This window comes from Protopterus annectens, chromosome 14.part0 (genome assembly GCF_019279795.1).
Source record: "Protopterus annectens isolate FY-2018-M chromosome 14.part0, PAN1.0, whole genome shotgun sequence".
Classification (NCBI taxonomy): Eukaryota; Metazoa; Chordata; order Ceratodontiformes; family Protopteridae; genus Protopterus; species Protopterus annectens.
This window is the reverse complement of record NC_056748.1, coordinates 444,846,066-444,858,375: the sequence shown is the minus strand read 5'-3', so window position 1 is coordinate 444,858,375 and position 12,310 is coordinate 444,846,066. Positions and strand designations below refer to the sequence as shown.

The 12,310-nt window shown below is 39.3% G+C and overlaps 1 protein-coding gene across 1 annotated transcript in view; it reads right to left on the bottom strand.

Moving 5' to 3' along the window:
* EVC2 (EvC ciliary complex subunit 2) overlaps nt 1-12,310 on the bottom strand; it is a 1,983,677-nt gene that overhangs the window by 1,151,731 nt on the left and 819,636 nt on the right. The window contains exon 8 of the mRNA XM_044056208.1: nt 7,558-7,701. Coding sequence (XP_043912143.1) covers nt 7,558-7,701 — 144 coding nt within the window. The remainder of the gene's footprint in view (nt 1-7,557; nt 7,702-12,310) is intronic.

Below are 12,310 nucleotides of genomic sequence, written 5' to 3'. Positions count from 1 at the left end.
AATTCTCTCAAACTCATAATTCAATTGACTTCCAAGATGGTTGCACATTGAATATCAGCTTAATTTAATCTCTCCCAGTGTGAAAACAGAAACTCAGAAGAAGCGGTCAGAGTTGGGAGATGGAGATGAGGAATAAAACCAGCAACTTGGAAATTAATGAATAAATGTGGGATTAACAAGCATCAATCACATTTGTAAAATATAGCTGAACAAGAAAAACTGGAAATGTAGGACTTTCTGTAATTTGTTAAACTCGTAGAGGATACCAACGCATTTGCCCTACTTCATGTCATTAATGTCTGAAAGAAAATTAAAGGAAAGGGAAAAGGAGGGAAAGAGGTAACTGTAATTAAAACAATTTTTGTTCACAACAGTATTTTAATGAAACATTTCATGGCATAAACTGCATGTTATACAGTACAGCATTTTTATTTATTTTGTGTGTTATAAGGTTACTAAAGTAAACAGGCACCTTTTTTCTTCTTTCTTTCTTCTTTTTTTAGTTTTAAGAAATGTAGGCATGCAATGTCAAAACATAAGAAAGCCTTGATAAAAGCATGTTTAAAATACTAGCCTGTAATCTTGGGTTGCTGAGGTGGGAGTAGGGTATAAATGTATACAGATCATGATATAAGCAAAGTTGATATGCTTTTTCTTACTTTTGCACAGGAGAATGACTGGATTAAGGCCCTTGGTTTGATCTTACAATAAGTTTTAAGTGGAAGCAAGTAAATAAGAAAACACTGAATGTAAAGAAAAGTTTCATTTATCAAATAAATGTTCATAGTGTAACATGAGAAGCTTGTAGCAGAGTTCATCTAGGAATCTGGTTCTTACGTTTCAATGGAGACAAGCTGATAACAGGGCAATACTTTAAGGTTAAAAGTTAATGTTTTCTGAAAGCATTCAAGATGTGTTCCACATCTGGTACCAGAGTAAAGATAAGAGCAGACAGCACTTAGTGTAAGTAGAAGCACAGGATGTACCATTCTTAGCATGGATACCCTCAATTACAGGTCATTAAAAGCATCCAGTGTAGGTGTCAATTTGGACCAATTCTCCTATTATGAAGTTACATTTTTTTTGAAGATTAATATAATTTTTTGTGTCTGTATTAAGTTAATAGGTTATAGGGGTATTCTGGGATTTTTTCAGGGTTTTCATTAAACCAAAAAGTCTTTTCAGATGTGATATAGGTCCAAACAGACATGATAAGAAACAACTGTATAAAATATCAACCTGCAAAACCTTAGTGCATACATGTAACATAAAAGGTGAATGGAATGTGAATTGACTCACAGGTATATATAAAAAAAAAAGCGTAGTGAACTATATCAAGAAACACAGAGTGCGGGACTTCCAGGATGGCTGCACACTGAGTAATAGCTTATTTTTAGCACACCCAGTGTGAAAACAGAAACTCAGCAGAGAAGGCCAGTAGACTTGTGTTTATGGGTAAATTTCAGTAACTGGTTAGTAAGTGCACTGCCTGGATGCCAGGAATAAAGAAATACAAAAGACCTGGAAAGGAAGAAACACCGACTGGTGAAAATTCTTCAGCTGTTCAGCAAAAAACAATGCAATCTTCAGACATGACTTCCAACAATCTACAGGAAGATATAAGACAAGTGCATACAGACCTAGTTAAAATAAACAACACATTGATGGAGTATATTAACACAAACAACAAAAGGCTGGGAAAAAAGTAGGAGTTTTAAACAGATATTCAGATGAGATGATAAAACTGGAAAAATCAGAGGTTGAAATGAAGACAATGGTGGCTGAATATGAAACTGCCCAGGAAGAGATGTTTCAAAAATAATAGAATTAAAGGATACAGCACGTAGGGAAAACCTGAGATTTTCAGCTATACCACAGAAGCTGGAAGGAACCGACTGCATTAATTTTATGAAAGCACAAATAAGAAACTGGACTGGTATTCCACAGCAGAAATTGTTAGTTGAAAGGGAACATCATGTGTATATTCCAAACCTAGCTATAAGAAATCAACCTAGGCCTTTAAAAGTAAAGATGTAATCCTACCAGCAGAAAGAGTTGAGTACTGTGGCAGAAGGGCAAAATATTGAAAGTGGGAGACAGCAGAGTGTTTGTGGAGAATAATTACTCATTGTACAACAGGCAAAAGAGAAGTCAATTTGTTCCACTATTCAGAGAATGTCAAGACACAGGTGTGAAATTCAAACTGCTGTACCTTGCTTCTTTTAAGATATTCTTCCCTGGAATAACAAAATCATTTTTGATGAAGTACATACTAAGGAGGAAATACAAAAGTTTGTCCAACAAAAAACAGGAGGAGATTCTGCTTCTTGTTCCTCTGGTAATAAAGACAACAGAGAGACTGTACCTATGAAACCTTTTCCGGTATTTCAATGGAAAATGTTGGAGAAAAGGAAGGGACCACAAGAGTTGACTAGAAGAATCGAGAGTATGTTGGAAATGAAATGGAGGCAGGATTTGGGTGATTAGAAGAGCAGTAACAATGTGGGATTACAATGCAGTAATTATATTTGTGAAATATGACAGAACAAACTGTGGAAATATTGGACTTTTTCAAAATCTGCTGGATTTGTGGGGGACTCTAACGTATATGCCCTACTTAATGTCATTCATGTTTGGAAAAATGCTTTGGGGATGGGAACAGAGGGGAGAAAACTATTTTCTTAATAGTACTGTACTTGTGAGGCATGGTTTTCTTTGCATGCTTTTCTAAGTGTAAAGGGGATTATAAACAGGTGGTGTTCTTTTTCTCTCCTCTTTTCTCTTTATTCTTGTACAGTTTTGAGAAATATAGGCAATGCTATCATACAAAAAGAAGCCTGGTTAAAAAGGCATGACCACATTAAAAAGTTAAAATTAATGTGTTTTTTTCATTCTTGCATGTGAAAATGATTGGCTTAAGGACCTTAGATTTATTTAAGAGAGAGCAAGTAAATGAAAAAAGAATATTGAATATTATGAGGCTTTTTTTCTAGCAAATGCATGTATACTAAGTAGCAATTTTACAGCTGGACTTTATGTCTACATAGAGACAATCTGATAAAGAGAAACTGGAGACAGTCTGGTGGAAGTGGACTGGCTGAGGAAAAGGAAAAGAGAAACTGGCCAGGACATAATGTTCTCTGAAAACAAGCAGGGGTTTTCCCAGCTGTGAGGGCTTTAAAGATAATAGAAATCCATTTAGACTTAAAATAATTTTTTCTCATTTTTTTAAATGTAACAGGGATACAAATATAAACAGGTGATTTTGCTTTTTTTTCTTTTTCTCCATTCTCTCTTTTTCTTTGCTCAGCTTCAAAATGGTAGGCACTGCAATGAAAGAAAGAGGGAGAAGGAAGAGAAAGATGGGGAGAGGAAGGGTCTGGGTAAGACAGTGTGATTTTTCCCATGCTTGCATAGGGAAATGAAGTTATGACCCTAGGCATTATCCATAAACAAGTTTATTACAAAGCTTGTAAATGAAAAAGAATACTGAACATTATAAGGTGTTTTTTTTCTGGTAAACAAGGGACCTGTAGCTGTTTTGTGTCTGGTTTGCATGTCACTAGAAGACAATTTGATAAAGAGAAATGGCTTGGAGAAAGTGTTTACTGAAAGCATTCAAGTGTTTTCTCAGCTGGGAGAGCTATAAAGATAGGCAAAAATCAAATAGCACTTAATAATAGCATAGGGGTGCCTTCTGTGGAGAGTCTGCAGGTCCACCCTGTGGTTATGTGGGTTTCCTCTGGGTGCTCCTGTTGCCTCCCACATCCCAAAGACATGCTGTAGGTGGACTGAATACTCTTAATTGCCCCTAGGCATGAGTGCGTGCATGTGTGTGCCTTCCGTGGAAGGTTAGGTGCTGGGCTGGCAACTCGACACCGTAAAACTCCACTGCCGATCAAGAACAGACAGGTGATCCGCTGTGGCGACCACTAACCGGAAAAAGCCGAAAGAAGAAGAAGAAGAAGCATTATTCTTATGACATTCTGCTTTCCTTTGCCTTTCCACAGACATCTGATTTTGATTTTGCAGCCTTCGAAAACTATTTGGAGGGCATCCAGTCTTGAATGGAATATATTCATTGCAAGCCCAGCCCATTAAATACATATGATATACTAGTATATGCTACAATGTACTCAAAAAACATCACTTTCTTGCCTCCTTTCATTTTTTTTTTTTTTTTTTTGCTGTAAGTAGGTTGGAGTTTGTGCCCTTTACATGGAATCTCAACATGGCAACTGACAAGTTGCTAACTATGAAGGGCCATATGTAGGCAGTTAAGTTACAATTTTAACTGAAGAACACTTCCTAGATTAAGCATAGAACCTATCAGTACACTCTGATGACTCTCACAGCTGGGGAGAATCATAAGTGATCCTATGAGATACATGACAAATGCAGCATCATCTGTGAAGTTAAGCTTCTAAGACACACTGTGGGAGGAGTGGGAGGGGGCTTTCTTCTTCTTCTTTGGTTACTGGGAAGGCCCAATGGAAAGAATACATTTTGGAAAGGCATCATAAAGATTCTAGATCGCATTCAGCTATGGTCTTCTTTTTTGAATGCAAACTAGTCTAAAGAAGATATCAAACCTGAAGGGGGAGGCGTATCTAGAATGAGCTGCCTAAGCTCCTCCTTAATACAGAGGAGCCTGAACCAAGCCAATATGGTAAAGGGGCATTCCTGAACATGATGATCTTGTCACAGCACTATGGCACACAAAATCACAGCAGGTTATATTAACATCCACTGAGAAGGTTACATGAGGCTTCATGCTCCCCAAATCAAGGAGCCATGTTAAGTGTTTCTACAGCAGAATCCAGGGAGAAGAACTGAAACCAGAATATGTGAGTATGTAATTAAAGGATTTAAAGCACAGTGTGGCACAGAAAAAAACCTGTTTCTCAATCTAGTCAAAACTTTAGACTTTTATACAGTAGTAGGGTGATATACTACTGTTGTCTCTAGGACCTAAGTAAGAAAAAAATCAGTAACACAGGAATCTACCCTGGCTTGCTTGATAATGATGTCATTCAATCCTGTGTGGGATTTATATAAGGCATCTACCTTCTCAGAAGCACAGGCAGTTGAAGCTACATGCTTCCATGACACAACAATGGCATCCTTCAAGACAGCTTCCATGGAGGGAATTGCCCAGGGTTCCTCATCCTTCTTCCACAAATACTTGATAAGCTATTTCTGGGATGAAGGCAAGGGACACAGCAGGTCAGTTCATAGGATAACTTATAAACCTGTCTTCACAAAGGAAATGAAAAATATTGAGGAAATTCATCACCATCTTCATCCTTGCTTATCTCAGAAAAAAAAGGACTTTGACATCTCCAGATTTCCCTTTCCATTGGTACAATAAACAAGATGGAGACAGTCCAACTCTAAAACAGGTAGACTGAACTAACTAGATGAGTCAATGACAGAAGGATGCTCACTGTCAGGAGACAAGTTCCCAGCATACAAGGTATTACACACTAGAGGTGGAGCCTTGGCCCCATGGGACAGATGCCACCCAATGCTAAGCAGTGTCAGCATGTTCAGTATGTAATCGTTGCCATACATCCATCTGGTGTGAGATGACATATGGAACTCTACTCTTGCAAGTAAGCCTCCCTTGACACAGAACATGAAAGTAGCATTCTCTCCAAGTTGTTACAAGGACAATGAAAGGCGCACTCCAAGTGGTCTGGCTAGGTGCAATCAAGCTCCACTTGCTCAAATATGAGAGTGCCAGCATTGACATTATGGGATGCAATACCAAGGTGGCTACAGACATTGCCACTGTACTTCTCCTCTCTTTAGCTATGGAAGGATATTAAATTCACTCCCTAACCAGGTCATGGTTAACTGGCAGCAAGTGAGGCACAAGATGCCATCCCAAGAACAGAATTCATAACAAGATCTTTTGCAGATACCTGGCCTCCTAGTCCTTTATGTAGTTCTATCTGTGTGCCATTGACCTGGAATTATGCAATGGACCCTTCTGATGGTTCTTGTGCTGACCATTCTCCAAAGTCATCATCTGCTCTGCAGTAACAAAGGTCTTCATCTTCTCTGGTCTCCTACGAATGACTGGGATAAAGAACTTTCTAATTACCCCGTGACATTTTTTACGCATCATAAGTCTCTCCCAGGCAGTATAAACAACCACAGGAATACACAGAAGAGTTCTAAATTTGTGGAATTCAATGTAAGACTCTTCAAATGTTGCTCAGCGTGACTAATGTCCAAAATTTACCAATGTCAAACGAGAACTGGAGACAGCAGCACCTGAGTGTACCCTACCAGCCTGGCAGATGACATCATAACATGCATCAGCATGAGAAATGTGCACCCCCAAGCACCGTGGTCACATTTTAGAATAATGATGAAGTGGGGCTATTGGAAGGAAAAATCTCACAAGTTACATGTTGCAAAGAGTCTTCAAAGTCAGATCTTCATTTTTACAAACTACACTGGCAAATGCTGTACCTGGCTTTTCTCTTTAAGCACAATGCTGCAATTTTAAAGCCTCTTTCATTTTCAATCTCCTAAAATACAGAAGTCATATTTATGTTTTGTTTTACTAGGTTTAACACATGCACTGCCTGAAACAAATGTAAAACTAATGAAGGTCAACAAAATCTTTATCTTGTTCAAACCCCTCTTGAGATTGTTCAAATCATCAGGAAAGCTTAGTAACAACCACATACTGAATTACAGACATGTGTATTGTAACTCAAAGGGGCAAAAAGTTGCAACAACCTGACAACATACCTGTGGCAAGCTACTAAGTTACCCCCTTCTGTGAATAAAAGATGTTAGTCAAACCTTGTTTATGTCAGCATTACATTTGAAGCATAGCTTCAGTGCTGTATATTAGTTTACTCAACCAACATCTTTACTAAAACCAAAAAGAATGAAAGCCCAGTAATGAGTCATGAAGCAGTGTGACTTACACCATACAGACTAATGCTGAAAACAAGTAATACATTCAACATCAGTGAAGATTTAATTTCCTCTTTTTTGATTATGGTCAGCACAACTCATTTCTCTTTTTTGAAGTAAAGTCAGGTGGATTGCTTACTGTCACAGTCAGACATTCTGAATGGATATTAAATTGTATATATGGCAACTCATGGCCACTAAACAAGTTAGAAAAGTTACTAGTTACTCCTTCTCTTTCATGATGAAATTTCAAGCCATAACATCAGGCTATTGAGCATCAGGTTCATAGGTTGGTACTAGGCTATCTGCCTGAAGGCACTTATAAGCCTAGCCAGAATGTGTTGGCTTTCGCTGCCCCCTTAGATTAGTTCCCTATGCCTCTGTCCAGCAGAGCCACTGAAGTGATCTCCGAGGTACACTTTCTGTTTCCCATCCACTCGTCAAGGTTTCTTTTGAAGAGTGTTAGCGAGGAGCTCTGCCTAATGTAGATTGGGATCTTGTTCCAAAGCATGGGAAGGTAACCTAGCTTTAACAGTAATAGAATTTGCTAAGAAAGCAATCAGTAAATAAAGTGAAATAACACGCCATATTCATAGCATATAAAATAAGTACACCTACCTCTGTTGGATTTGATGAGTTCCTTGCTCGTGTTTTTGGTCTTTGAATTAGATAAACAGCACTGATAATACCACATGTCAAAGCAAAGGAAATAATGAATGCAACAATAAATCCAACAAAGTGAATACCATGATCCGGCAAACCCTAAAAATAGAAAAACAAATTAAATCATTATTTAATTTAAAATGGTGACACAGGCTTTATATGTAAGACTTATACAAGTTCATTACAGAGCATGAAAATCACACAGAGATGTACAGACTGCCAAAAAAAAATCATAAGGATGAGAAGACTAAACATTTGGGAATAAAATGCAGATTCAGAAACTAGTACCCCACTACAAGTTTGTGATTCGCATTATGAATAAGTAGTTTGCTAGTCAGCACACAGAATTAAGGGTATGAGATTTTAAGAAACTGCTTGATGTAGTCCAGGGTTTTATTCCCTCAGCCTACATTTGCCTAATGTATGAGCCTGAGCAAGTCAGTTAACCAGACAGTAATCTGGGCTGCCCATGAAAAAGGACACATGTCCAGTGGTATAACAATTAAGTAAATAAAAAAGAAAAACAAAAACAGAAAACAGTAATCTGATGATGAAATTATCACAATAATAGTTACAGATGTATAAATGGTACATACAGTAAATATAAAAAGTGTACACACTCCTGTTAAAATGCCAGTTTTTTGTGATATATAAAAAAGGAGACCATAATAAATCATTTCAAAAATTTTCCCACCTTTAATGTGACCTATAACCTGTACAATTCAACTGAAAAACAAACAAATCTGTTAGGGGAAAAAATATAAAAAATAAAAAACGTACCATAAGCTGGTTGCATAAGCGCAGACCCTTAAACGAATACGTTGTTGTGTGTGCATACTCAAAGTAAGACTTTGTTGACTCACCTTTTGATTTAATGACAGCATTCAGACTTCTTGGGTACACACCTGCCATCAATTACAGAGACTCTGATTAACCCAAAATAAAGTTCAGCTGTCCTACTATGATTTTCTTGACATTTACTCAGTTGCCTGCTACAGTAAAAGCCATGGTTCACAGACAGCTTACAAAGCATCAAGGGGACCTCATTGTTGAAAGGTATCAGTCAGGAGAAGGGTACAAAAAATTTTCACAGCATTGGTTATACCATGGAACACAGTAAAGACAGTCATCAAAAAGTGGAGATAATATGGGACAACAGTGATGTTGTAAAGAACTGGACTTCCCTCCAAAATTGATGAAAAGACAAGAGGAAAACTGGTCAAGGAGGCTGCCAAAAAACCTACAGCAACACTGAAGGAGCTGCAGGAATTTCTGGCAAGTACTGATTGTGTATTACATGTGACAACAATCTCCTGTATTCTCCATATGTCTGGACTATGGGGTAAGGTTGCAAGACGGAAGCCTTTTCTTACACAGAAAAACACGCAGGCCAGGCTAAAATGTGCAAAACAATACAGCAAGTCTCTCAAAAGCATGTGGGAAAATATGTTATGGTTTGATGAGACCAAGGCTGAACTTTTTGGCCACAATTCCAAAAGGTACGTTGGCATAAAAACAACACTTCGCATCACCAAAGAACACCATCCATACGTTGAAGCATGGTGGTGGCAGTATCACAGGTTCATAGGTAAGTACTAGGTTATTGGCCCTAGGGCCTATACAAGCCTAGCCAAAAATGTACCCTGGCTTTCACCACCCAAGAAGATTATTTTCCTGTGCCCCTGTCAAGCAGAACCACAGAAGTGATCCCCGGGGTGAATTTCCTATTACCCATCCAATCATCAAGATTTTTCTTGAAGAGTGCTAATGAGGAGCTCTGTTTGATATAGATAGGTAGTCTGTTCCAGAGTATGGGAAGTCTCTGGGACAGGAATCTATCCCTCCAGCATGTTCTGTTTATTGTGGTGACAAGGTTTAGGTCCCCAGAGCGTGTAGCTCGGAGGGATTGGGATTTCTTTAAGTGAAGCATGTCCAACTGCTCTGGGTTTGACATAGCTTTGTATGTTAGGCAGAGATCGCCTCTGAGTAGGCGATATGCGACGGAGTAAAGCTGGAGTTTTTTGAGATGGTCTGCGTAAGGCATCTGTTTGAGGCCAGTAATCCTCTTTGTGAGGTATTTTTGTGGACTTTCCAGTTGTTGTAGATGTCTTGTGTGGTACATACCAAAAGGGGCGTTGTACTCTATAATGAGTCTAATGAGTGATGAGTAGAGGGGAACAATGACCTCTTTTTTTCTGGATGAGAAACCTTTTGTGATGAGGTGTGCCACGTAGAAGGATTTCCTGACCACTTTGGCAATGTGATTATCAAATGAGAGACTACTGTCCATCTGTGTCCCAAGGTCTTTTATCACACTTTCAGTGTTAAGTAGACTACCGCCTATGTGGTAGTTCATGGGTACAGAATTTTTACCAAAGGGGATGACAATGCACTTTTTGGCATTGAGCTTGAGACCATGTCTTTGACACCAGGCATCTGTCTCAGTGAGGCCCTTTTGTAGGATGTCCACATCGTTAGGAGTTTCAATTATGGCTCCTAGTTTGCAGTCATCTGCGAATTTAGTTAGCCAAAGACCTTCTGTGTTAGCCTGTACTTCAGAGAAGTAGATACCAAACAGGAGAGGACCCAGGACTGAACCCTGTGGTACTTCACTTGTCACTGGTCTGAAGTCTGATTTGGAGTCTGCTACTTTCACAGTGTGGGTTCTTTCAGTAAGCCAGTTGGCAACCCATCTTGTGACATAGGGATTTATACCTAGTTTAGTGAGTTTATCTATAATTCCAGAGTGGGGGATGGTGTTGAACTCCTTGGCGAGATCTAGATAGGCTGTGTGAACCACCTTACCCTCATCTATGGCTTTGGTGACTACTTCAAAAGAGTCTAGCAGGTTTAGGAGACATGATCTGCCTTCTACAAACCCAAACTGTGTGGGGTCCAGGGTTTGGAGATCTCCAATGTCTTTGTTTATGAGTTCCATGATGATACGTTCCATGGCCTTGCAGACGAGGCTCGTCAGGCTAATGGGGCGGTAGTTCCCAGGGTCTGTTGTGGCCCCCTTTGTGGAGTGGGATAACTGTCGCGGTGCGCCATTCAATGGGCACCAAGTCTGAGGTGAGGCTATGATTGAACATGGTACTTAGGTGGGGTGCCAGTTCATTCTGTAGTTCATGTAGAAGGCAGCCTGGGATGTTGTCAGGTCCCATGGATGCTGTGTTCTTGGCTTTGGAGAGTGAAGTTTTTACCTGTGCAGCCGTGATTACAGGAACTTTGCATCCTTCCGGTATAAAGATGGGCCCTATAGGGGGTAAGAGGGGGTAAAGTTAGCACTGAACCTATCTGCCAGGATGTTGGCAATATCAGTTGGTTCTGTATATTTAGTGTCATTGTGCTGTAACTCAGAGCATATCTGAGTGTTGCCATTGAGATTCTTGACATAGCTATAGAATGCTTTGTGGTTGTCTTTAGAATCAGTGGCAATTTTGTTTTCATAACTAGCTTTGGAGAATTTTATGAAGGATCTCAGCTTCTTACTGAGGCTGACCAGGGAGTTCCTCCGATCGTGGGATTTTACTCTTTTTTGCAACAGTTTCTTTCTTCTGTTGTAGAGGTTGTTTATGGCAGAAGACCACCAGATTGGCTTTCTTTTTTGGAGGATAGCACGATCCATGCACTCATGTAAGTGCTTATAAAGTGCATTTGTGTAGGATTCAGCAGTCATACCTAAACCAACTCTCCTAGCCATAGATCCTCCACCCACCACTGTCTCTCTCTCTCATCATCTAATCATCTCATCTATATACAGCTGACCTTAGCTCTATCTTCTGCCTTTAAAATGCACCTACCAAACAGAGTCTTAAGGTCCAACAATCAAAACCTACTGGAAATTCATAAACCATCTTATCCCCCAGGTAAACACTTACTATCCTGTAACGAACTCACCCCCCCCATCCATTGTCACACCCTCTAACCAATACATGTTCAAAAACAGCTCACTCACATCTAACTTCCCAATGGGATTGTCATAAATACATCACATCATTCACCAATATGCTTACAGGACCAGACTTCTATCTATCAAAGATTGTGTTCCCTCTGTTACTACCCTTTAAGGTACTTTCATGTTCCTTCTGCAAAACTCCTTGCTATGTATCTCACATTATTTCCAAGCTCATTTACTTCACCTTAATCCTCTTTGTTTTGTATTGTTCAGAATGTTTATGAATTGTGAACTGAAATGTTTTTTACTACCACTTCTCTATAAATATTAGCAATCTTGTCTGAACCTAATTCTGTGTGTGCTGGAGCTTTTCTCCCTATGACTATTATCTACCATTTTGTATAATTATTTAGCAATCCTTGTATGTACCCAATTATCTGTACTGAGGACTCCATTGAAAACGGGTTCTTTTTGGCCCAATGGACTATCCTGGTAAATCAACTGCAAATAAATAAATAAAAATAAATATTGTCCATCTGCATGGGTGTCATGAAGTTTGCCACTTCTGTATTAAGAAGCGTGAAGTTGGCTTTGGAGAAATTTTTTATGGTTGTTTTCCTAATGGGGGGTGGGAGCGGGATGTGGATGTCTAGGGTGATCAGCTTGTGGTCAGATCTGATCAAAGAGGAGCTTGCCTCTGGTGTGGAACACCGGTCACCCATGTTGGTGATGATCAGGTCTAGGATATTGCTGCCTCTGGTGGGGGTGTAAATAAGTTGATCTAAAGTGTTGGAATTGATGATTTCCAGA